The 23,216-nt window shown below is 57.7% G+C and overlaps 4 protein-coding genes and 3 non-coding genes across 7 annotated transcripts; 5 read left to right on the top strand and 2 right to left on the bottom strand.

The window, feature by feature from the left end:
* Positions 1-328: 328 nt before the first annotated feature.
* On the top strand, positions 329-1,439 carry LOC133280024 (cathelicidin-2-like). Its single transcript, XM_061474317.1, has 4 exons — positions 329-520; positions 603-710; positions 807-890; positions 1,293-1,439. The coding sequence occupies exons 1-4, from the start codon at positions 347-349 to the stop codon at positions 1,401-1,403; spliced, it is 477 nt and encodes a 158-aa protein (XP_061330301.1). The 5' UTR covers positions 329-346; the 3' UTR covers positions 1,404-1,439.
* A 930-nt stretch (positions 1,440-2,369) lies between these two features.
* On the bottom strand, positions 2,370-3,346 carry LOC133280100 (cathelicidin-3-like). Its single transcript, XM_061474485.1, has 4 exons — positions 3,145-3,346; positions 2,818-2,925; positions 2,630-2,710; positions 2,370-2,544 (listed from the first exon to the last, which is right to left on the bottom strand). Exons 1-4 carry the CDS (start codon positions 3,316-3,318, stop codon positions 2,452-2,454), a joined length of 456 nt encoding a protein of 151 aa, XP_061330469.1. The 5' UTR covers positions 3,319-3,346; the 3' UTR covers positions 2,370-2,451.
* Positions 3,347-3,667: 321 nt separating this feature from the next.
* On the bottom strand, positions 3,668-4,930 carry LOC133280139 (cathelicidin-B1-like). The gene is made up of 4 exons (XM_061474567.1): positions 4,488-4,930; positions 4,159-4,263; positions 3,967-4,050; positions 3,668-3,832 (listed from the first exon to the last, which is right to left on the bottom strand). The coding sequence occupies exons 1-4, from the start codon at positions 4,869-4,871 to the stop codon at positions 3,704-3,706; spliced, it is 702 nt and encodes a 233-aa protein (XP_061330551.1). The 5' UTR covers positions 4,872-4,930; the 3' UTR covers positions 3,668-3,703.
* A 3,879-nt stretch (positions 4,931-8,809) lies between these two features.
* Positions 8,810-22,184, top strand: TBRG4 (transforming growth factor beta regulator 4). The gene is made up of 11 exons (XM_061474459.1): positions 8,810-8,887; positions 9,687-10,167; positions 12,452-12,769; positions 14,041-14,212; positions 15,776-15,933; positions 16,449-16,559; positions 17,609-17,753; positions 18,618-18,860; positions 19,556-19,667; positions 20,358-20,472; positions 22,007-22,184. The coding sequence occupies exons 2-11, from the start codon at positions 9,742-9,744 to the stop codon at positions 22,106-22,108; spliced, it is 1,902 nt and encodes a 633-aa protein (XP_061330443.1). The 5' UTR covers positions 8,810-8,887; positions 9,687-9,741; the 3' UTR covers positions 22,109-22,184.
* Positions 12,972-13,109, top strand: LOC133280144 (small nucleolar RNA SNORA5). The gene has a single exon (XR_009747081.1). It is a non-coding gene; the product is annotated as a small nucleolar RNA SNORA5 (small nucleolar RNA).
* Positions 18,256-18,394, top strand: LOC133280146 (small nucleolar RNA SNORA5). Its single transcript, XR_009747084.1, has one exon. It is a non-coding gene; the product is annotated as a small nucleolar RNA SNORA5 (small nucleolar RNA).
* On the top strand, positions 19,211-19,349 carry LOC133280145 (small nucleolar RNA SNORA5). Its single transcript, XR_009747082.1, has one exon. It is a non-coding gene; the product is annotated as a small nucleolar RNA SNORA5 (small nucleolar RNA).
* Positions 22,185-23,216: the final 1,032 nt, after the last annotated feature.

Raw genomic sequence — 23,216 nt, 5'->3', positions numbered from 1 at the left:
TGTGTATGTGGGGCTGACACAGGTTGGAGGGCAAGGGAACACCACACAGAGCTGGGCAACAGAGATGGGGCAACCCCTGGGGTTTGGTGTTGCTGCCCCAACACCAGCAATGGGGTCCCACAACTCCCCCCAAGGGGCTCCCTGGGGGAGCGGGGCCATGTCCCCAGTAGGGACCAGATGTGACAACACCAGCACTTGGGACATGCTCAGGACCCCCCCACGCCGTGTCCCCCCCACAATAACTGCCACTCTGTGGGCTGGGGCCAGGCATTTCCGGAGGGGGGATGTTCCCCAGCCTCCCGGAGCAGGGATAAAAGGGGATGCAGGGGGTGGCCACGGGACAAGGATGCTGAGCTCTTGGGCACTGGTGCTGGTGGTGCTGGGGGGCGCCTGCGCCCTCCCTGCCCCGGCCCCCCTGGCCTACACCCAGGCGCTGGCTCAGGCCGTTGAATCCTACAACCAGCGCCCCGAGGTGCAGAACTCCTTCAGGCTGCTCAGCGCCGACCCCGAGCCCGCCCCGGTGAGTGGCACCACACAGGGACCCCCTCACAATGATTCCCCCCCCCACTTAGTGACCCACACACACGCTTGTGTCCCCACAGGGCCTTGAGCTGACCACACTGCGGATGCTCAACTTCAGCATGATGGAGACGGAGTGCAGCCCCAGCTCCCGCGTGAACCCCGAAGACTGCGACTTCAAGGAGAATGGGGTGAGGATGGGGATGGGGGGAGGACACCCACAGTGGTCCTGGGTGTCTTCAATGGGACCCCTGGGGTGACCTGGGGTGTCATGTCTTACCCCCCAGGTCATCAGGGAGTGCTCAGGGCCAGTGCAGTTCCTGCAGAGCTCCCCTGAGATCGACCTGAGCTGCAATGATGCCTCCTCCAACGTGAGTTTTGGGGGTCAGCACCCACTGACAGTGGGTGGGGGCACCCATGGGTGTCAGGGTCCTTCCTCCCTCCCTCCCCACATCTTGGGGCCTGCCATCCCCAGAAGGGATAACCCGATGTCTCCATCTCACCAGGATAACTCCAGCCCGCAGTGGAGGGTGCAATGGGGGGGTCTTGGGGCACCCATGGGTTGATGGGTGCAGGGCGCTGGGTGCGCGGTCCTGCAGGGGTGGTGGGAGCAGGGACTGGGTGTGGAGAACCGGGTACAGGGATCCTGGGTGCAGGCTCTGGGCTGTGGGGTCCTCACTGTGCGGTCCTGCATGTGGGGTCCTGGGTGCAATGTCCAAGGTGTGGGACGCAGGGTCTGGAGCATCCCGATGACCCCGTTATCCCTTCGGCAGCCGGTCCTGGTCCAGCGTGGCCGGTTTGGGCGCTTCCTGGGCAAGATCCGGCGCTTTAGGCCCAAGATCAGGATCAGCGGCAGAGCCGATTTGACCATCCGCGTGGGCTGAACCAATAAAGGGGCTGTTCATGGTCCGTGTGTGTGAGCTGGCTCCTGGCTGCCTCCTGGGGTGCAGGGGGGGAATTGAGGCACATGGGAAGAGGGCTCCAGTGCCCACATCGTCCCTGTGGGTGGCCCTATACCTCCCAATATCCCCACCTTGGGGATCAAGAGCTTGGACCTGAAGGGACATGGGGTTGACACTGGGGACAGGGCCCAGTTTTGCTCCAGGAAGCCCCCAGGGCACCCGCCTCCCAAAAAAGGCACCATTCCCATCCCTCCCCACATCACTCCCATGGCGTCATTGTCCTCACAGCGGTCTGTACCCCCAAAACGATGGTGATGGTGGTGGGGGAGGCACCAGTGCCATGGGCTACCCATGGAGATACAAGAGGGCTCTACTGCCCACATCGTTCCTATGGGTGATGGAGAACAAGAGAAGGGCCATGGGGCATTCAGCTCCCAGGGGTCCCCGGTGACTGACCCATGCCCTGCTGGGGCACACGGACTGGCCTCAGCTGTGCCACCAGTGCTGTCACAGGCGGTTTTGGATGGGGACATTGGGGCATGGAGACCCCTGCAACCCAAAACTGCCCAGACCATGGTCATGGCTGCAGCCCTGGCTCCCGTGGCCCCTGGGGATGTAACCCCTTGTTCCCCCCCACCCCACATGGGCCAACAGTCCCTTGCGTTTGTGCCCCACACATACCCTATGGGGACCCCATGGCTGGCACAAGCTCCAGGGGGACCCTTTGCTCTTGGAGTGCTGCCTCAGTCCCGAGGAGGCAAGACCCCCCATAAGGCCAGTGCCAGGACGAGGCCTGGGGAGTTGGCAGTGCCGTGGGGCTTAGATGATGCCAGGCCCATGTGTGGGACTCAGCTCCCACCCCAGGACCCTCCTCCATCAGCATCACCCCCCATCCTGTCCCCATGTACCCAGTCCCCAGTGGGGTGATAGCAGCAGGAAAAGGTACAGTGGGGCTGGGAAGCAGCTTTATTTGGGGAAGAGGGGGACACCAAACTGGAAGGGGAGGAGATGGCAGCCCCTCGAGGGGGGCTCATCCCTTGAAGGACTTGAAAATGCCAACACCAGCAGCCACTGTCTTGATGGCTGTTACCAACAGCGGCCAGAAGCGCTTGACCCGGACAGGCTGTGGGGAGAGGGGGTGTCACAGGGTGAGGGGACCCCCACGTCCCCCTCCAGGCCCTGCAGCATCCTGGGATCCCCCAGCTCACGTCTGTGGTGGAGTCTATGCAGGTGACACCGAGCACGGAGCCGCCACGCTGGGGCACGGGTGCAGAGCAGTCCTTGACGAGCTGCGGAGAGCAGGGGCTGAATGCAGGGACATGCAGGGGGGAACGGCCCCAGGTTAGGGACCCCACAGGAGGTGTCACCCCCCCCAAGAACTCCCCTTGTCTCTCACCCCGTCCTCCTTGAACTCGCAGGCCTCGGGGCGGATTCTGGAGCGAGCCGGGCACTGCGTCTCCATGATGGTGAAGTTGAGGTGCTGCAGGGAGCTGAGCGGGATGCTCTGGGATGGGGACAGGGTGACCAGGGAGAAACGACACCCAACCCCAGGCACTCAGAGCCAGTCCAGTGAGGACCATCCCCTGCATCCCGCCCCGCACCTCTAAACCCCTCCCCATGCATAGAACCTGGTGTCCCCCTGATGTCCCCATGGGATGGGGTCAGCACTGGGCAGCCTGAGTCAGGGATCACGGTGGGGGGGTCCCTGTGTGGTGCCACTCACCGCGGCAGGCTCTGGGTCGGCGCTGAGCAGCCTGAAGGAGTTCTGCACCTCGGGGCGCTGGTTGTAGGAGTCGACAGCCTGAGCCAGCGCCTGGGTGTAGGCCAGGGGGGCTGGGGCAGGGAGGGCGCAGGCCCCCCCCAGCACCACCAGCACCAGTGCCCAAGAGCTCGGCATCCTTGTCCCGTGGCCACCCCCTGCATCCCCTTTTATCCCTGCTCCGGGAGGCTGGGAAACATCCCCCCTCCGGAAATGCCTGGCCCCAGCCCACAGAGTGGTAGTTATTGTGGGAGGGACACGGCATGGGGGGGTCTTAAGCGTGTCCCAAGTGCTGGCAGTCCCCACTGGGGACACAACCCCACTGCCTTGGAGCCCCTTGTCTGGGCACTGGGGAGACGGTGGGACCAGGGAGCTCCCCCACTCCCTATCGGGGCACAGAGAGGGACAGTGCGGCGCAGGGACCCACAGGACCGGAATGACACTGGGATCGTTGCAGGGATGTTTATTGGAAGCAGAGCGCCTGGGCAGGATCACGGGGCAGGGGGGACGCGACATCACCCGCTCAGGATTTGGGCTTTTTCAGGTTGAGTTTGTCACGGATCCAGACCTTGCTGCACTGGAAGAAGCCCTTGAAGCGCTCCTTGATCCTGCCAAAAAGGTTCTTGATGCCGGATTTCTGGATCGGGCCGAGCTGGGAGGAGAAGCAGCGGTGTCAGACCTTGGGGGGATGGCGAGGGGGTCTGGGTGACCCCCAGGGGGGATGTGTCCCACAGCAGCCGGGGAGAGAAGCAAAGCCAAGGGGGTGCAGTGGGGACATCTCCTTACCATGATGGGCATCTTCTCGCAGGACAGCTCCACCATGGGCTGCTGCTGCTCCAGGAAGGCATAGCCATGGCACCAGCTTACTGCCTGTGGGGAAGCAGAGTGGGACACGGGGAAGACGAGGCCGAGAGGAGCCTGAACCCCGCTCCCCATGCCTCGGGTTCCCTGTTGGGGACTCACAGGATGCAGCCTCACCCCAAACCAGCGGCTCTTGCAGGCAGCGGTGGCCATCCCCGGTGGCCGGCACGAGGTCTCCTCCACGCTGAAGCTCAGCTCCTGCGGGTGCTGCAGGTCTCCAGGCTGGGAGAGGGGACAGGACCCATCAGGGACCCACTTGGTTCAGGGATCCAGCCCCAGGAGGAGCCACATCCAGGCTGGAGATGAGCCAGCCCCATCCTCAGCTTGGGTGGGCAGCATCCCCATAGTAGGTTAGACCCAGCCCCAAAACGGGACGATACAGCCCTGAAAAGGAACGGATCCTGCACCACCGGGGTGCAGTGGGGATGGAGGAGCTCAGCACTCACCCAGCCGGGCCGGGGCTGTGCCTCCTGGAGCCGCAGGACATAGGGAGTGATGACCCTTGTGTTGAGCAGCTCCACAGCTGCCGAGACAGCATCCTCATAGCTCACGGTCCAGAGCCCTGGCAGGGACACTGGGATGGATCCAGCCAATCCCAGTGTGGATCCATCTGGGCCTGGTGTGGTGGCTCTGGCCAGCCCCAGCAACAGCAGCAGTACTTGGCACGGCCTCATCCTGCCTCCTGCCACCCTCTGTGCCGGCAGCCCTTTTATGGGATCTGCCCTGGATGCTCTGGCACGGCCACCACGGGCGTTCCCATGGGCTGACACTTCCCCCTGTAACACTGGGGAATTCCCAGGGGGACAAATCCAGCCAGGAGCCAAGTCCATCCCCCTCTGACACCCATGCCACCACAGCAGCTGGCCCAGCACTGCTCAGCAGAAGAGAGGCCACAGGGTTGAGGTCCCCCCACAATAGGGGTCCCCCATGGGAGCACATTGCATACCCAGGGAGGGTGAAATGAGGACAGGGGTGATGCTGAACCACAACATATGGAGGCACAGGGAGGGTGCTGGTCCTGGGTACCACCATGCCAAGGTGACCACCAAGGAGCTGAGCCGGGTATGATGGGGACATAGGGTGACACCAGGCTGGGTTTCTCAGGCCCGGTCTCCCATAGGGCTGAATGAAGCCTTTGACACTGTTTTCCACAGTATTATCCTGGAGAAACTGGCTGCTCACAGCTTGGATGGGTAAAGAACTGGTGGATGGCTGGGATTAAAGAGTAGTGGTGAATGGAGCTAAACCCAGTTGGTGGCCAGTCACAAGTGGTGTTCCCCAGGGCTCAGTGTTGGGGCCCAGTCTGTTTAGTGACTTTATCAGTGACCTGGATGAGGGGATCAGGTGCACCCCCAGATGACAGCAAGTTGGCTGGGAGTGTTGATCTGCTGGAGGGTAGGAAGCATCTGGACAGGCCAGATCAATGGGCTGTGGACAATGGTGTGAGGTTCAACAAGGCAAAGTGCCAGGTCCTGTACTTGGTCACGACAACCCCATGCAATGCTCCAGGCTTGGGGAAGAGTGGCTGGAAAGCTGCTCAATGGAAATGGACCTGGGGTGTTGGTCGACAGTTGAACATGAGCAGCTTGTGCCCAGGCAGCCAAGAAGGCCAATGTCATCCTGGCCTGTATCAGCAGTAGCGTAGCCTGGCCCTGCTGGCCATGATCATCCCCCTGTGCTGGGCACTGGTGACGCTGTGCCTCAAATCCTGTGTTCAGTTCTGGGCCCCTCACTACAAGAGAGACACTGAGGTGCTGGAGCAGGTCCAGAGAAGGGCAGTGAAGCTGGTGAAGGGTCTGGAGCACAAGTGTGATGGGGAACAGCTGAGGGACCTGGGGGGGATTTAGTCTGGAGAGAAAGGAGGCTCAGGGGGGACCTTATTGCCCTCTACAATACTACCACTGCCAGAAAGGAGGTTGTAGTCAGGTGAAGTCCATCCTTCAGTCCATCCTTCAACCAGTCTCTTTCCCAAGCAACAAGCAACAAGAGGACACGGCCTCAAGTTGCACCAGGGGAGGGACAGATTGGATATTACGAGAAATTTCTTCCCCAAAGTGCTGTCAAGCACTGGCACAGGCTGCCCAGGGAGTGGTGGAGGCACCGTCCCTCAAGGGATTTAAAAGACATGTAGATGTGGCACTGATTGACATGATTTAGTGGTGGCCTTGGCAGTGGCATGTTAACAGCTGGACTCGATGTTCTTACAGGTGACCACCACAGAGCTGACCCGGGTTTGGTGGGGACAGAGGGTGACACCCTCTGTTCTCAACCCGATTCTCCCATGGGGCAGGATGAAGAATCCTCCCTGCCCCACGGCCGGGTCTTTCCAGCCCCCGGTGATGTTTTATGGCTGGGCGGTTGAAACATCCGCCAATGAAGACACCTGTAGCTCTCTGCAAACATGGTGGGTTTGACCAAGCACCAGCCTTGGGAGTGGCCGCCCTCTCCGAAGCCAAGCAGGAATCTCCAGGAGCACCTCAAGGGACCGTGCCCGGAAGATGACCCTCTGCTCAACCATCTGCACTGCCATGCACAGCGAGTGAAGCCCAAAGCCACCCAACAGGCTCAGAGCTGCTTGGCCAGTGAAAGCCGTTGAGTGTGTTCTGCCAGCAGCTTGTAGATGAAGCAGGGACGAGCGCACCCAGGTCACAGCTCGTGGGAAGTCCCCAGGGATGGACACTCGATCACGGATCTATGGGACAGCCCAGCTTGGCCCTGGAAAGATCCAGGTGCAACCAGGTCCAAACTTCCATGGAGAAGGGACCCTATATAGAATTGTCCTGCACCCCATGTTCATCTTGAGAACCTCCAGTGATGGGGACCCCACCATGCCCCTGGGGAGGTTCTTCCAGGGAATGACTCACTGTATAACCTAAATTGAGATGAAACCTCTCACTGTACCCATTGTCCCTTGTCTTCTCCTCATGGCTCCTTGAAAGCCTCCACCACTGGGATAAGGTCCCCATAAGCCTTCTCCAGGGAGAAGAGACTCACCTCCCTCAATCTTCCCCCTAGAGCAGGTTCTCCAGCCCTATGGCCATCATCCTGGCCCTCCTCAGGACCCTCTCCACTCTGTCTGTGCCCTTCTTGACTTGCTGGTGCAGAACTGGATGCATCACTCCATGGGGGGCCTGGAAGATAGCTCCAGAACCAGGCAACTGCGGAGTCAGAAGTGCTCCACTGGACCGCCCGCTTACAAACCAGGATGGAGCTAGTGGACATGAGGTGGTCAGGGCAGCATCGGCTGTGGTGACCACGGGATGGTGAAGCTCAAGATCCTGAGGGGGGAAGCTGGTCAGAAAGCAGGATCACTGCCCTGGACACTTGTAGAGAGCAGAAATTGGGACAATGCTCAATGCAAGAGGCTGGGTCCCACAGGAGGGTGCACCAGGTCAAACTTAGGATTCAGCAGCAACCAAAACCAGTGTCAAGACCTTTAAGTATTGGTTTCAAGTGTCCTGTGTAAACCTCGAGCAGGCTCCACTCTTTCACAACATGAAATCCCGTGAGGCCATTTTGGGAACAAGAAAGGGAAAAGCTTGGAGAGTTTTAGTTGGGGAAATCACATCCCACACAGCTACAGCTGTGCTCTCAGGCCAACTCCTCACCCTGTGCTGGAAGCAGGGGTAAGCAACACCCCCAAAAGCAAACACGAAGGCCCAGAGCTGCAGAAAACACCCTGCTCATAAATCAGTCCCCACTTTATTTGACCACCTCAAGACTGAGCTGCCCCTCCTCATTCCTGGCAACCCACAAATTTATTTGCCTTTTATTAGTTCTCACAGCCGGGCCCTGATCTGTTTGGACATGGACAGAGCAGGAAAGGAAACACGGGGGGTGGGTGAGGCAGAACATGGGTAACTTCTGCTGGTGACAACCTCAACAGCAAAGGGGAGGACACGGCTGCTCCATCAGCCCTGCAGCCTGGAGAGGGCTGCAGGGAAATCCAACCCACAAGAAGCCCTCTAGCCAAAAGGGCTGCACGTGATAGGGCTTTAAGGGGTCTGAGGAAGGAGGAGGGTGATGGAGGAATCAGCATGGGGGCTCAGCCCCTGGAGTTGTAGAGAAGCAACCCCAAGAACACCTCCTGCTCACAGCAGCCTGAGCTCACCCACCCTATCCCCGTATTTTGCTCTCTTGAGACCCTGCTGCAGCCCTGTATCTAGCTTTGGGGCCCCAATGCAAGAAGGACATGGAGCTGTTGGAGCAAGTCCAGAGAAGGCCACAAAGATGTCCCAAGGGCTGGAGCACCTCTGCTGTGGAGACAGGGTGAGAGAGCTGGGCTTGTTCAGCCTGGAGAAGGCTTCAGGGAGACCTTAGAGCAGCTTCCAGTGCCTAAAGGGGCCAGCAAGAAAGCTGGAGAGGGGCTTTTGACAAGGGCAGGAAGGGACAGGACAAGGGAGAATGGCTTTAAACTGACAGAGATTGAGATGATATGTGAGGAAGAAGTTCTTCCCTGTGAGGGTGGTGAGGCCCTGGCACAGGTTGCCCAGAGAAGCTGTGGCTGCCCCATCCCTGGCAGTGTTCAAGGCCAGGCTGGACGAGGCTTGGAGCAACTTGGTCTGGTGGAAGGTGTCCCTGCCTGTGGCAGGGGTTGGAACTGGATGAGCTTTAAGGTCCCTTCCAACCCAAACCATTCCCCCAACACACCGGAACCGGACCCGCCGCCACACCCGGTGCCTCATGGCTACCACACCGCCTTCACCGCCCACCGCCGCTGCGCGGCGGAAGTGCCTCCTCCTAAGCCAATGGGCGCTTGCTGCAGTGTATGACGCAGTCAGGCTGCGCCGGCGTACATGCGTGCGGCGCCTCCGTGGCGGCCCGCCGTGCGGCTGGGGCGGGCGAGGTCAGGCGCGGCGGCGGCCGGAGGGCTGGGCTGGGCTGGGCTGGGCCGGGCCGGGCCGGGCCGGGCCGGGCCGGGCCTGCGGCGGGGTGGGGGGAGGCGGGCCCGGGGGCGCTGAGAGCAAGAGCCTGGGGCGGAAGGCTGGGCTCGGGGTGTGGGGCCTCTAAGGGGGATCGACCGGCGGCGGGGCTAGGCCCCGGGCCTGTGAGGTGCGCGGGCAGAGCAGGGGAGGTGGGAGCCCAGGGAAGTGGTGTGGGGAAACCGGGAGCAGCGGGGAGGGGAATCATCAAATCCCAGACTGGTTTGGGCTGGAAGGGACCTTAAAGCTCATCCAGTTCCAACCCCCTGCCATGGGCAGGGACACATTCCACTAGGCCAGGCTCCTCCAAGCTCTGTCCAGCCTGGCCTTGAACACTGCGGGGGACGGGTGAGGCCTAGGCAGGGCTGATGCGGAGCTGGGTGTGCACCAGACCCGCAGCCAGCCGTTCTGAAGTGGCTGCGAGCCACCTTGGGAAGCCACACGAGTTCAGCAGCCCCTAAGGGGATCTGACAGGAGTTTAGCCCCAGCGGGGAAGTGCCTCTGCCACAGCGGTGTTTTGTTTTCATCAGAAACCTTTTATTGCCCCCTTGCATCCAGTATTGCTAATCATAGAATCATAGAGTACTTTGGGTTGGAAGGAACCTTGAAGATCATCCAGTTCCAACCCCCTGCCACAGGCAGGAACACAACCGTTACCAGAATTTGGCCACCACATGTTTATTAACTTTTCCTGTACCCAAAGTGTTTTTCTTCCTTTCACAGCTTTCCTGACATGTGGTGTTGACCCCCAGCCGGTTACCAGCCCCGGCCTTCCACCATGGCCGCCCACTTGGTGCGACGCTGCTGCTGGCGGCACTTCAGTTCCTTCATCTCTCCTTCCTCAGCAGTCCCGGCGTCCCTGCTGGTGCCGGCTGGGAAGGTGGCGGTGGCAAGAGCTCTGCCTCCAGTGCCTCTCGCTTCATTTCATACTTCAAGCCCTTCCAGCTGGGCAGATGGATTCTCAGTCAAAGAACTGGCCGAGGACAACAGAAGTCAAGAGTACAAATTGATCGGGGATCTGGTTGAAACAGCCACGAGTCCTCAGGAGCTCCTGCAGCTGGCTGAACTCCATCCCCTTACTAGCAACCAGGCCTCCCTAATAATTACTCAACTTTCCCGGCTGGCAGCAGAAAAAAAGCTGGAAACAGAGAGTATTGTGCTAGATAAGCGATTCCAGCAGCTTGTCAGCATCATGGATTCCCAGGTGAGTTCCCTCCATGTGGCAGGACCAGTTTGGGGAAGGAATACAAGGTAAAAAGCAGGCAGTGCTCCTGGTAGGGCCCTGAGTGTACAAGTGTTCTGTAGACACCTTGTATTCATCTTTATCCATAATCTGCTTCCGAACCCCCATCTAAGGGTAGCAGAGAGGTGGGATTTGTCTGAAGGCTGCCCATTTAGCTTTGTAATGGGCCGCAATGGTTCTCTGCCACTGTATTTGGATTGAAATTTTTGCTCCTTCTGATTTACTGGTCCTGTGTCATTGTCACCCCAGTTGATCAAAGGGGCTTGCTGAGGTCCTTAAGCCCCCTTGGTGGAGAGGGGATGCCCCAGCGCTGGCAAAGCCAAGCTGTCACACTCCACAGGTGATATGACAAGCGAGGCAGTGTTGGAAACTGCCAAGGGGGGTGTAGCTAGGAATTTTGAGATGTAAAGCAAGCAAACTTGCTGCAGAGATGCTTGTTCTTCTCCAGTGAGCTGTTACTGCAGCCACAGATGTAGATAAGTGAATGTAAGTTGAGCATTGTGTAGATGCAAAAACACTGGTGCAGAGAAACTGAAATTAATCGGCTTGCAACGTCCTTATGTCCACAAGCCAGAGATTTTGAACAGTAGCTGAGGCATGGGGCAGGACAGCGTTGAGGAGGAAGGCTCATAGTGAGGTGAGTTTTGTACATGTGAATGGGGAAAAAAGGTGAAGCATCAGCTGGAGGAGCAGTCTGGTTCTTGTTGTGACCTGAGTGCACTGGGCTACATCATGAGCTCTGCTCCTTTCCCAGCTGCATCCTGATGTGGTTTTGTTCTGTTTTGTTCTACATTTTAGCAGAGCGCTGAAGCAGGGCTCAGGTCATTCTTGTGCCCGAGGTGCTGAACTTCAGGAATTTGCCATGCTGGTGGAAGTGATGGAGTTTGGACAGGCCAGAGAGTTAAAGCCTTTGCCCAAACCCTCATGGTCCCTCCTGCCTGAAATTCAATGTCTCACAGCACTGCCTCACTTCCTTCCTGCACAGCCACACTGCGAAGCAACTCCTCATTTCTGCAGTCATGTTGTAACATTGGGATGTTGTGTCAAGCACAGGTGCAGTGCTCTGTACCAGGGTACCTGGTGCAGTGATGCTTTCTGAAGGGCCCATAAGAAACGATGTTGTGCTAAGGATCAGGTTTGGTTTTATACCAATCAGGAGAGATTTCAGACTGTAATTGCCTTTTAGTGCTGCCTAGCAGCAGTAGAGCACAGCTGGGGAAGCTGAGGCTGGAAACAGCATTCACTGATGAATGCTGAAGGAGGTGAAAGCTGGAAGCCCAATGGCTGGTGGAAAATCATGAGCTTTGCCTCACGCTGGGACTGCTGGTGAGGGAGCCAGTGGTGGGCAGGCAGAGTTCAGTGGGCAGAGTATGGACTGGGCAGGTCCTGGTGCTCCAAACAGCTCGTGGGATTCGTGCCCAACCTCCTTTCATAGAATCCTAGAATGGTTTGAGTTAGAGCGGACCTTAAAGCTCATCCAGTTCCAACCCCTTGCAACAGGCAGAGACACCTTCCACTAGACCAGGTTGCCCCAAGCCCCGTCCAACCTGGCCTTGAACACTGCCAGGAATGAGGCAGCCACAACTTCTTGGGGCAGCCTGTGCCAGGGCCTCATGCCAGGGCCTTACAGGGAAGATGCTTCTGGGGACACTGGAGACAAAACAGCTTTCAGGTTAAGTTTAATCTGACATGAGGGGTGGAGGTGAGTTGGAGTCCCATGGTGTTTCCTCCCCGAGGCCCTCAAGTTTCTGCTCCTGAGTTATAACTCTTCCCCACCACTCTTCATTTCACCAGTCACACCACAAGGAAGCGTAAATGCTTTGAGAGAAGGGTGAAGTCTGAGTAAGCATTCCACCCAGCTGGTAGCAAATCTGTATAGCTTCTTTTCTGAGGCAGAGAGAGCTCTCGAAGTGACATGTGTGCTTACTCCTCAGCTCATCCATGCTGGGACCCTTGTGTGGCTTCAGCTTCTGGTATAGGCATTGAGATTTCTCTTCCTCATCAGGGCCTGGGTCGCTTTGGTTTGATTCTGAGCATGCAGGCTACACCTACGAGGGGGAGCAGAGGTTTCCTGCCATGGTGAGGGACAGCTTAGATGTCCTCAGCCTAAGGAGGTCTGTCTTGCCTCCCCCTCATTGCTTCTTCCTATAAAGAGAGCATTGCCTGGTGTTTGGCATGACTGGCAACTCAATACTCTCATGCTGTCTCTGATCAACACCTTTCCCTTACTTCTTTTTGCTGCCAGATTTCTCACGTATGGAATAACACCTTGGTGAGCCTTCTGAAGAGCCTCTACTCCCTGAGGATGGACAGAAACAGTAGGGAGATGCAGTCAGTGGAGCAGGAGGTGCTGTGGCGGCTGCGGCGCTTCACCTTCAAGCATCTTGCCTCCCTGGCAGAGTTCTTGGTTGTCAGGCAGGAGAAGGAGAGCCAGCTGCTGAATGAGATCATCAAGAAGCTGGAGCTGCGTTGGACTGAGCTTGAGGGCACCCGAACCGTGGTGATGCTGATGGGCAGGGTCGGGCACATCTCCCCAGCTCTGATGGACCGGCTGGAGGACAAGGTACGGGCTTGGGCTCTCACTTTCATCTCCGTTCTCTTCAGACAGACGACCTCCCTGCAGGTGACGACAGCGGGAAAGTCCCATCACCTTCAGCCCATTGCATGTGGGAACCCTAATTCCACACAGGCTCAGTGCATCCCTGTTCCTCACTGGAGTAGGGAAATGCCCTTTCTTGGGTGAGAACCACTGCAGGAGGCCTGAATGCAGCTGCGTCAAATTCAGTCCTCGTCCAGCCCGTGCTGGGGACTGGCCAAACAGCTGCCACAGCAACATCTGTAGCTCCTGAGCCCCACCGTCCCTCTGCCTGGACCCTGGGGATAAATAAATGCTGCAGACACCAGCATGTGGCGGGGCAGAGTGCTGTAGCTGGATCTGATGGGGTTGTTGGCTTATGCAGAACCCAAATTAATGATGTTGGGTTTGTGTCCTGCAAATGACATGGAAATTACAGTGGAAAGTGGGTGCTGATCCGCCAGTGGGTGCCTTTGCCCTGTCAGTCTTTGCCTGACAGCATGTTATGGATGGAGTGGATGCTGAGGTCCCACCTGCTGCAGGAGGCAGAACCGGCAGCAGGGAGATTCTGGATGAGCTCTGCTGAGAGAAAAAGGGTCTGCTTCCCCTCACACTCCCTCCCAGCTGCTTAGCCTCACTATGTGCTAAATACTTGCTGCTGGTTCCAGTCCCCGTCACCCATGGAGGGGCTCAGCTGGTAGCAGCTCTGTGTGAAGGCTGGATCTGCACCTTGCTTTCCTAGATGTATAATTGTTTAGGTCGGAAGGGATCTTAAAACTAGCCCAGTTCCAACCCCCTGCCACAGGCAGGGACACCTTCCACTAGACCAGGTTGCTCCAAGCCCTGTCCAACCTGGCCTTGAACACTGCCAGGAATGGGGCAGCCACAGCTTCTCTGGGCAACCTGTGCCAGGGCCTCACCACCCTCACACGGAAGAGCTTCTTCCTCAGATCTCATCTCAATCTCCCCTCTGTCAGTTTAAAGCCATTCCCCCTTGTCCTTTCCCTACCTGCCCTAGGCAAAAGCCCCTCTCCAGCTTTCTTGTTGGCCCCTTTAGGCACTGCTCTAAGGTGTCCCTGGAGCCTTCTCTTCTTCAGGCTGAACAAGCCCAGCTCTCTCAGCCTGTCTCCATAGCAGAGGTGCTGGAGGCCTCATAGCATCTTTGTGGCCTCTGGACTCACTTGAGCTAGATGCAGGACTCCAGGTACTCGAGTTTTGTGGTTTCCCTTTACATGGCTGCTCCAAACATTTCTTGGCAGGCTCTGGAGCTCGCCGAACAGTTCAACCCCGATGACATCCGGAAAATAACGTTGGCTCTAGCCTACCAGAACCGGCGCTGCGTGCCTCTGCTCCGAGCCATGTCCTACCACCTGATTCAGAAACACTCTGAGCTCAGCCTCAACGTCCTGATGGACCTAATTTTTGCCTATGGTAAGGAGCATGGTTGTGTTGGGACCTGCTGGATGTTACAGGCGGTAGAGTCCAGTTGATTTTGGGCAGATTGCTGCCACAGTCAGATAAAGGTTCATGGGCGTGCATTAGGCTGGACCTAACATACCATCCAGCACAGTAAGGTAGTTCCAGCTCCAAGCACAGGCAGAATGAACCCAAATATGCTATTTTCCATCCAGCATGTTGAAAGGAGGGGATTTGAGATGAGAGTGCACTTTGGAAGAGTGGTCCTTGTGTCAGGGAGCCCCTCTACCCTGCAGTGTACAAACACTAGCAAGACACAGGGGTGGTTACAGCCATCATGGTGATGTTCCTGGCCCCAGGCTAGACCAGAGCCACCAGATAAATGATGGTCACAGACCCAGCACACAGCAGGTCTATAAACAGCAGAGTAGCACTGATTGTTAATTTAGCTTAAGATCCTTAGTTCTCTGGCTCCTCTTTCCATGCAATATTACGTGGTTCTGTTCTCTTACTGCTGGTAGCCAGTGGAAAATACAAACAAGGAGAGATAAAGGAAGCCAGGAGAGTCAAGGAGGAGCCCTCCTTCAGTTGATTGCCCAGCTTCTGGTGGTGGGAACAGCTCTTCTGACAGCCACTGTGGCCTGGACAGCCTTCGTAAGTTAGCTATACCCTTAAAATAAAGGAATAACCCAGTAGACCTGGCTTTGGAAGGAGCTTGTGCTTCTCTCGTTGATGTAACCAGCTTTGGTAAATTGGTTAATCTGGAACAAGTTTCAAGGAGAGTGGTGGATGCTCCATGTGCTACGTCTTCCAAACCCATGCCAGGTGCCATTCTCAGAAGCAGGGCTGTAGGTCCTTCAGCTAAGGAAGGGCAGCTGGACAGTATATATAAGTCTGGGTCACACACAAAGCTAATCCAGCAGTTCCCCAGCCTTAAAATGTACGAAGTGGGCAACTACAATGGCTGGACATGGTTTGGACAGGTTCTGACAGTGCTGTAGCCACTGCAGGGGAGATGCTTTTGGACAGGACTCTGTGCTGACCTTTCTCTTCAATGCTTGTAGCTGCCACACTGTTGTGAGGGGATGGTTTGTACCTGTCATTGCTGCTGCAGCCGGTCTCGAACCCTGCCTGTGCTCCTCTTGTGGGGACTGTCCCCTCCTGGCTGGTCCACACTGACCCAGGCCCCTCCAGGTCTTGGTGCTCCTGGTTGCTGATCATTGCAGGGTTGAACCTCATGAGGTTTCTGACAGCCTTAGGGAGTTCAGGGCCCTTCTGGCCAGACCAGGATCTGTAGATAGAGACACTGGAGTCAGACTCTGCTACCAGCAGTATGTGGAGGCTGGAGCCATGAGTTGGCACCAGGACTGGGAGGTAATGAGTGCAGCAGGATGTGGTAGAGACTTGGTCTGACCAGAAAGGATCGGGCCAAGGCAACTGCGGGGGGGGGGGGGGCAGTACCACTCTGCTCCAAGTGAGCAGCTTCATGCTTTTCCTTGTGCTGCCACCTCCCGTCCAGGCACAGCTCCCATACCAGCTCCTTGTAAGTGGCTGCCCCTTTCTCTTTGCTCCTTTAAGGAAAACTGAATTTCCACCAGCCCCAGGTCTTCCAGAAGATAGCGACCGACCTGCAACCCCACATCCCCACCATGACGCCTGTTGAGGTGACGCGCTGCATCAGATCCTTCTCCCTCCTCAAGTGGCTCAGCCTGCCACTGTTTGAGGCCATTGCACAGGTGAGGAGGAGGAGGTATGGGGCGGGTTGGGGAGCTCGCACTGGCACCAGGGCAACCATGACCCACTCCACTTCCTGGAGGTGGGAGCAGTTTTCTATCACCTCTCCCAGGATGCTCTCTGGGATGTCATCACTGTTTTCCCTACCCAGCCAGTGGCTGTAATTGAGTGTGACAGGACTTGATTATCATGTTCTGCTAAAGTCAGCACTGGGGATCCGTGTGGAGCTGGGCTGGTCTCAGCTCTGTCTGAGCCTCCAGCCCCAAGTGCCAGCGCTGCTCCTCTGCCCCAGTTTATGTGCTTGCATTTTGCATCTATTCTGGAATATTCCAGAGCTCTGCTTCCACTCACAACTTTCCCTTGTGCCAGGATAAAATCCCAGGGAAGCCCTAAAACATCTTTGCTCTCATTTTCCCATCTTGCCACGGGGCTGTGTGCATCCTTGGCTGACAGTTTCAGTGTTTCCCTGATTTTAGATTGATACAGGACAGACCTAAACCTCTGCTTTTGCCCCTAGTATGCCCTGGACAACACCAAGCAGCTGTCAGTCACCCATCTGTGCGGTATCATCCTGTCTTTTGCTCGCCTGAACTTCCAGCCCAGTGGAAGTGAGGATTTCTTCAACATGGTAACCTTCTTCCTCCTTTCCCCCTCTTCATCAACTCTGTTAGTAGGGAGGCTGCAGATCTCCTTCTAGTACATCCCTGTGTGAAAATGGCTGTTGGGTGGCTTGAGGCAGCTGTAAATGGTGTGGGGAATGGGAAAAGGGAGCCCAGAACTCTGGCTAGGCTGAAAAACCTTCACTGTGCTCCCCTGGCTGTGTGTGGGCAACAGCTGAACCAGTTAGTCTATGACTGGCCCTGCAGGGCTGCTTTTCTGCCAGCCACAAGCAGCATGGGGATGTTCACATGCAGGACTGCAGGTGGGATCTCACCAGAGTGGAGCAGAGGGGAAGAATCCCCTCCTTCGACCTGCTGGTCACGCTGCTGGTGATGCAGCCCAGGATATCAGATATGGGTGTCCCTAATTGGCAGGGCCCTATGTGCCACCACAGGGCAGCCCATCCCTTGTGGCCAGGCCAGCCTGGATAGCAGGAGGTCTCCCTGGGACAGTGAGAAGGACAAGGTGGAGAAGTAGCATCCAGGGCTCCCACTGTCAGCAGTAGTCATGGTCCTGTGAAGGGGGATTTTGTAGCAAGTGCAAAACTACTTATTTTTGAGACATCGTAGAAAAGGAAGAGCCCCGGGAGGGTGCAGAGCTCCAGGCTCTTGCTGTGATTCCTGGGCAGACACTGTGACACCACCCATAGAGCCTCAGACCCTTCCAGCTCTGTTGTAGCTGCGGATCCTGATGAGGTTGTCGCCTCCAGCCCTCCTTTTCCTGAACACTGCCTTGTGGCAGGGCTGGCTGCAGTGATGCATTACCCTGCAGTGATGCAGCATCCCGGGCCTGCAAACCACAGCTCGTGAGCTGCACGGACACATTGGAGTGATCTTAATGTCTTCCCTTCTGTAGATAACCCAGGGAAGAAGTACTGCTGTAGAGGAGATGGTGCACATCAGTTGCACCATAAGGCCTCAGGGATCTGTCAAGCTGCCAGGCCTGTGTGTTGTCCACAAGACCGAGAATGTCAGCAGCACTGTGCTGAGCTGAGCTGTTTGGTTTACCTCTCTGCAGGTCCATGAGGTGCTCCAGGGCCAGCTGCACAGCCTGGAGCCTCACCTGCTGACAGATCTGGTGTGGTCACTCTGCGTGCTACAGCAGGCCAAGGCTCCCTACCTGCAGCAAGTGCTGGCCCCTGACTTCCACACTCAGATCCAAGGTGAGATAGGCATCTCTGACAGTGGGACAGGGCCCAGGAACCTCAGACCTGGGACAAGAAGTGGGGGTGCTGAGCCTGGTCCATCTAAATTTGAGTTAACAGCTTGTTAACAAGGCCAGGTTGGGTGGGGTTTAGAGCAACCTGGTCTAGTGGAAGGTGTCCCTGCCCATGGCAGGGGGTTGGAACTGGATGAGCTTTAAGGTCCTTTCCAGCCCAAGTGATTTTATAATTCTGTGAACCATGAGGAAATAGATCTCATTAGGGGTGGCTGTAACATATCCCCCACAGCTCCATGCAGGGTTACCCAGGCATGGAGAGTGCAGGGCAGCAGCACCAGGAGAGTTGAGCTAATGAGAGCCATGGCCTCCAGCAGCTCCCCTGGGCTGTGCATTTGTGCCTGTGTGTGATGGGGGAGGAGGAGAACAAGACAGTGATAGCCAAGGGAACCTGTCAAGACTGGAGGGCTTTGTATTGCCTCACCAAATGGTGACTGCTGGGGAGGTGCAGCCCTGTCAAATTCGATCCCTGCCTCCTCCGTGGTGGGGACCGGCCAGCCGGCTGCCACAGCAACTTCTGTGGTCTGTGAGCCCCATGTTGCCTTCCCATGGGACACTGGGAACAAAATCACACCACAGACACTGGCCTGGGGCTGTCCCTGCCAAACAAGGGATTTCTGGCTTTGCCATCTTCCTGCAAGCCCCCCAGCATTTGGCCATTGGTGGACTGTATCTCTATGCCAGTAGGCAGGGAACCGTCATGGGGGGATTGGAACCAGGAATTGCAGTCACACAGGCTACACAGGCCACCAGATGAAGAGCCAGGGCTTTGAGCCGTGTCCGAGCTCTGCTTCTCTCCTCCCACCAGGTGATCAGTCCCTCAAGGCCCAAAACTTACAGCTGAAGCTCGTTCATATCAATGCTGCTGCCAAGCTGGAAAGCCCTGACTATCGGGGGCCATTCCTGCCGCCGGAGATGCTGAACGTGGCAGAGCCAGCAGGGGAGAAGGTGACCCTGCTGCAGAGCAGCCTGCGGGAGGCCTTGGTGGGGGTGCTGGGGAGCCAGGACAACGGGCGCTTTGATGCACGCACCATCTACGGCTGGCAGATCGGTGAGTGCCTCTTCTGCCCCCTCTACAGGCAGCAGCGGGACCCCAGCAGTGGAGGGAGTTGAACTTGAGGGCTCAGATACAGCTACCAGGGTTTAACCCGCCTCATTCTCCAGCCTCATGCCTCCTCATTGCAGCTGCCCTGCCTTGTTTCATCTTTTCCCCCAACTCATGGCAGAGCAGAAACCGCAGCCCGGGGCACAGTTGTGGGGAGCAGATGGAGGAGGAATGCCTTCCTCCTGCAGCCAACCAGCATCGAGGCTGGTGAGAGCCTTCTGGCCCTACTCACCCTTCCTCTGCTTTACCCTGGGCTCTTGCAGCCCACCCCAGGCTCCCCCAGCTCCCTGCTCTCCTGCAGCCCTGTCAAATTCGATCCATGCCTCCTCCATGGCAAGGATTGGCCAAATGGCTGCCACAGCCACTTCTGTGGTCCATGAGCCCCACATCCCCTTCCCCATGGGATGCTGGGCTAAAATCAGGCTATGGACATGTCTTCTGCCTGAGGAGATGCTTGGGAAGCAGACCCCATCCCTGGCTGTATGTGCAGAGGTGCTCCTCAGCTTCAGCAAGGATGGGTTTTCTGGGAAGGGAGTAGCGTGACCTTGCATGCTCTGCATCACCAGTCTTGAGAGACGTGGTGTGTGAGCAGCATCCAGGTGGGATTTCAGGAGTCCTTGTGTTCCCCCCTCTCCATGCAGATGCTGAGATGGTGGTGAACAGCGAAAATAAACCTCTCCCCGTGAAGAATTTTGCTGCTCCCCATCTGCTCTGCCCAGAAGGGACAAACCTGTTGCCATCAGGTGCCAGGAGGTGGGTCTGGGCTCAGCTGTGGCTGCCAGCTGGGCAGGAGCTTGCAGGGGGAAGAGGGAGAAGGAGGGCTCTGCCATTGTGGTGGGGAGGAGCTGCGGGCTCCATGCCTCCTGGTCACCACAGCCAGTGATGTGTGCCAAGGATGTGATGCCCAGCTGTGTGCCCCCTTGTTTGGGAGCAGAAGGGGTGGGCACTGGACAGAATTGTGGTAAGGCTGTGCCATCCCCACCCAGGGTAGCATTTTGTAGTGAGGGGCTGCTCTGGCCAGATAACCTGGTGGCAGCACAGCAAGGGAAGGGGGTCACATACAGGTTGTGCCGATGGTTTTCCCTCTGAAGAAAGCCTTTGCCAGGTCTGTCTGCTATGGATCCTGGCTGCCTGCAGGGCCCTGAGCTGCCTCCTTCCTGCCTGGAAAAGGCAGCATCACCCCATTCAGTTTGCCGTCAGGCACGGATGGTGGATAAATTTCACTTGAGCTGCTGTCCCGGTGCTTCTTGGATAGCTCAGAGGCAGGATAATGGCTCCAGCAGGATAAATCTGTGTCCCGCTGGCACAGGGCAATCAGCAGAGCTGGAGCGGGCCCTTCTGCCATGGCTGCCTTGGGATCTGAGTGCTGCTGCCAGCTCTGCTTATGGTGCCCATGCCCAGCCTTTCATCTCACAGCCTCCCGCTCCCCTTTGCATCTCCTAGGATTGCCTTCCTCCGGTGGGAGTTCCCCAACTTCAGCAACAGAAGCAAGGACCTGCTGGGCCGCTTTGTCATGGCCCGGCGCCACATCCAGGCAGCCGGCTTCGTCGTGGTGGATGTGAGTAGCCGTGGGTAGAGAGGGATCTCTGATTCCATGGAGATGGAGGAGCAGACACCTTCATGGAGGGGGGTCTGGCTTCCCTAACCCCACCACCACCTTCCTGGTGGCTCTGGGTCCTGCAGAACCCCAAGGCCAGCCCCAAGCGCTCCCTGGTGCCCACAGCTCCATGCGGATGGCTCAGCAGGTTGCCCTCCTGCCTGCTGTCACTGGGATTAGCTGCTGTGATCCCCTCCAGGCCACCTGCCAGGCAGCCTGAAGGTGGTGTGGGGGTATTGGTAATCAAGGAGGACAGCAGACAAGGTCTTAGGGTGCTGATCCCCTGCGCTGGAGCCATGGGGTCATGCATTATTTAGCTTTCTGGAGGTAATTATAGCTCTCCTGGCAGGCAGCAAGCACTGCTCTGGTACTGGCTGCTCTGGGGGAGGAGGGAGGGTGGCTCAGCGTGCTCCCAGCATGGGCAGGGAGCCATCCCTCTGCCCCTTGCCCTGCAGAGCCTGGGCTCAGCACTGCCCAAGCTGTGTGGCTCTTTCAAGGCTGGAGGGCCATGCGTCACCCCAGAGCATTATTGTGATCTCCCCTGCCTGTCCGATGCTCTTCCATATGAGAACCCTGAGCTTCAGCCCTTCCCCAGCGTCCTCCTTCCATCTCTCTGAGCTCACTGCCAAACTTTGAGGCTGATGTGAAGTGAGGTTCGAGGTTCACCGCCGCTGTTTCTCTCCAGTCTCTTGCATAATCCCCCACTCTGGCTGGCTGGGAAGGCTCAGGGAGACAGGAGGAGGAGAAGAAGGGAAGTGCTGCTTCCTGCAGCTTCAGCCCTGCTAAATATAGAGGCAGGGGTGGGTGGTGGGATCCCCCCAGACACGGCTGCTCCCTCGTACAGGCTGGCAGAGGCACCACTGAGGAACAACGTGCTGGTGCCAGTGTTCTAACACAGCTTGAACCATCACCCTCCAGCTAGAGAGCAAGTGCTGGGCACGTGAGCCTCTCCCCCAGCTGCATGCCCTCCAAATAAACACTTCATCTGCAGCTCACCAGGCTGGGACAGGCACAAGGAGAAGGATGGGATGGGCTGGCAGCAGGGACATGGAGCCCTGCACGTACTCTGCATCCACATGGAAAACTAAACACTGTTTGGTGCTCAGGTGGTCCCCAAGCCTCACAGTGAAGGTGCTGCCCCACATCCTCCTCTACAAGGGGCAGGGTGGTCAGTGGGGCCGTCCCAGTGCTTTGTGCCATCCCGGCTGCTCACAGAAGCCCCGTTGTTCATTGGTGGTCACGCGGGTTAATTTGGGGACAGTCTTGAATTGTCTGTGGTTCGTTCACTGGGTGCCAATGCCACTGCCGGACGGGACCATTGGGTGCTCTCACCCATCCACATGGCTGCCTCAAGTTCAGTGCCTACCTCTGCTGTGATGGGGACCAGCCTATGAGCTGCCTGTGCCCCATGTCCCAGTGGGAGAGACTCCTTGAGGATGCTGTTGTGCATCTCAGGGCTCTGACTCCATCTCTACTTCGCCCCATCCTGCTGCAGGTGCCCCACTACGAGTTCCTGGACCTGAAGGCGGAGCGGCAGCGGACAGCCTACCTCAAAGACAAGCTCAACAAGGCCCTGGCCAAGGAGATGGCGAGCTAACCCCAGCACTGCCCCGTGGCTCCAGCAGCACCTCTGTGTTGGAAACGTGTTTGAATAAACCCATTGCTGTACAGTGCTGCAGGCTGGGTGGGTGGTGGGGGTCAGGGCTGGTTGGTGTCTCTTCTGGTGGCCACACAGCTTGGCCTCTTCCTGGGGAGGGAGACAGCTCCGTGCTGATGCTCAGCAGGATGCCGGTCACACAGCTGTGGCTCAGTGCCCAGAGGAAGCCAGCCTGAGCTGAGCTAAGGATTAAGAGCCATCCTGTCTTAGTCCCATTTTATTAGCAGGGCTTTGTCCCCAGGCGGCTGTGCAGTGCCAGAGGGGAGGGAGGATGGGCTGTGACACCTGGTTCAGGTGCTGTGACGCTTCCACCCAGAGCAGTGGGACACATTGAACAGGTGTGGGAGAGCTCTAGTGCCCTGGGAATATGGGAGAGTGTAACTGGGAAGGGTTAGATCCTGCCCAGACGTGGCCTGGTGACTCTGTAGCTTCCCCTTCTACCACAGCACACACACAGCATCCCACAGTACACGTGAACCTGGGTTAGGGGAACAAGGTGGGTCACGAAAACCCTCTGTGCCATGATGCACCGGGTGCCAGGAGTGGCTTTGGGGCTGGATTAGTGACCATCTGCTCTTCCTTGGCACGTCCCTTCCATCTCCTCTGGTTGTGGGGCACAGCCTCGTGTGCGTGTGTGTCCCCGCCTGCAGCACTGTGGGCTGCAGCCCTGCGCTGGCTCTGCCTCCCGTGGCAGAGGCCGTGGCGGTTCTGGAGCTGCTGAGTCATGGCTCGGGGCTGCTCCTGGCACCGGCGTCACCGGCATCGCTCCATGCCCGGCACCAGGCGGCCCCCCCTCGCCCTGGGGCTATGCCTCAGTTTCCCCACAGCGTCCTGCGGCAGAGGCTGCCTCTTCCCAAGGGTCACTGGGGGTCTGGGGGCGTCACCTGTCCTACCAGGGCACCGCCATTTATCCATCCGTCAGGATCTCTTCCCTACCGTTTCCAGAGAGAGAGAGGGGTCCCACCACCACCCCCCGCCGTGTTGCCAGGGAGCCATCCTCATCCTCCTCGCCATCACCACGGAGACGAGAGGAGGAGAAGGGCCGTTC

This window comes from Pezoporus flaviventris, unplaced genomic scaffold (assembly GCF_033815535.1).
Source record: "Pezoporus flaviventris isolate CSIRO_AGI_PZ_B2104156 unplaced genomic scaffold, CSIRO_AGI_Pfla_v1 ptg000079l, whole genome shotgun sequence".
Lineage (NCBI taxonomy): Eukaryota > Metazoa > Chordata > Aves > Psittaciformes > Psittacidae > Pezoporus > Pezoporus flaviventris.
Note: the sequence above shows the minus strand (reverse complement) of the source record. Positions and strands in the feature narration are given on the sequence as shown.

What these genes read in the sequence shown, in the direction of transcription:
- TBRG4 (XM_061474459.1), top strand. Translation starts at nt 9,742, where the DNA reads ATGGCCGCCCACTTGGTGCGACGCTGCTGCTGGCGGCACTTCAGTTCC. An exon ending in GGACCTAATTTTTGCCTATG is followed by an intron (nt 14,213 to 15,775) that starts GTAAGGAGCATG and finishes TGCTCCTTTAAG; the next exon opens with GAAAACTGAATTTCCACCAG. An exon ending in TGTTTGAGGCCATTGCACAG is followed by an intron (nt 15,934 to 16,448) that starts GTGAGGAGGAGG and finishes TTTTGCCCCTAG; the next exon opens with TATGCCCTGGACAACACCAA.
- LOC133280139 (XM_061474567.1), bottom strand. Translation starts at nt 4,871, where the DNA reads ATGGACTTGGCTCCTGGCTGGATTTGTCCCCCTGGGAATTCCCCAGTG. An exon ending in GCAAGAGCCGCTGGTTTGGG is followed by an intron (nt 4,051 to 4,158) that starts GTGAGGCTGCAT and finishes GCTTCCCCACAG; the next exon opens with GCAGTAAGCTGGTGCCATGG. An exon ending in GCGAGAAGATGCCCATCATG is followed by an intron (nt 3,833 to 3,966) that starts GTAAGGAGATGT and finishes TTCTCCTCCCAG; the next exon opens with CTCGGCCCGATCCAGAAATC.
- LOC133280100 (XM_061474485.1), bottom strand. Translation starts at nt 3,318, where the DNA reads ATGCCGAGCTCTTGGGCACTGGTGCTGGTGGTGCTGGGGGGGGCCTGC. An exon ending in GCGAGTTCAAGGAGGACGGG is followed by an intron (nt 2,711 to 2,817) that starts GTGAGAGACAAG and finishes TGCTCTCCGCAG; the next exon opens with CTCGTCAAGGACTGCTCTGC. An exon ending in GCATAGACTCCACCACAGAC is followed by an intron (nt 2,545 to 2,629) that starts GTGAGCTGGGGG and finishes CTCTCCCCACAG; the next exon opens with CCTGTCCGGGTCAAGCGCTT.
- LOC133280024 (XM_061474317.1), top strand. Translation starts at nt 347, where the DNA reads ATGCTGAGCTCTTGGGCACTGGTGCTGGTGGTGCTGGGGGGCGCCTGC. An exon ending in GCGACTTCAAGGAGAATGGG is followed by an intron (nt 711 to 806) that starts GTGAGGATGGGG and finishes CTTACCCCCCAG; the next exon opens with GTCATCAGGGAGTGCTCAGG. An exon ending in GCAATGATGCCTCCTCCAAC is followed by an intron (nt 891 to 1,292) that starts GTGAGTTTTGGG and finishes TCCCTTCGGCAG; the next exon opens with CCGGTCCTGGTCCAGCGTGG.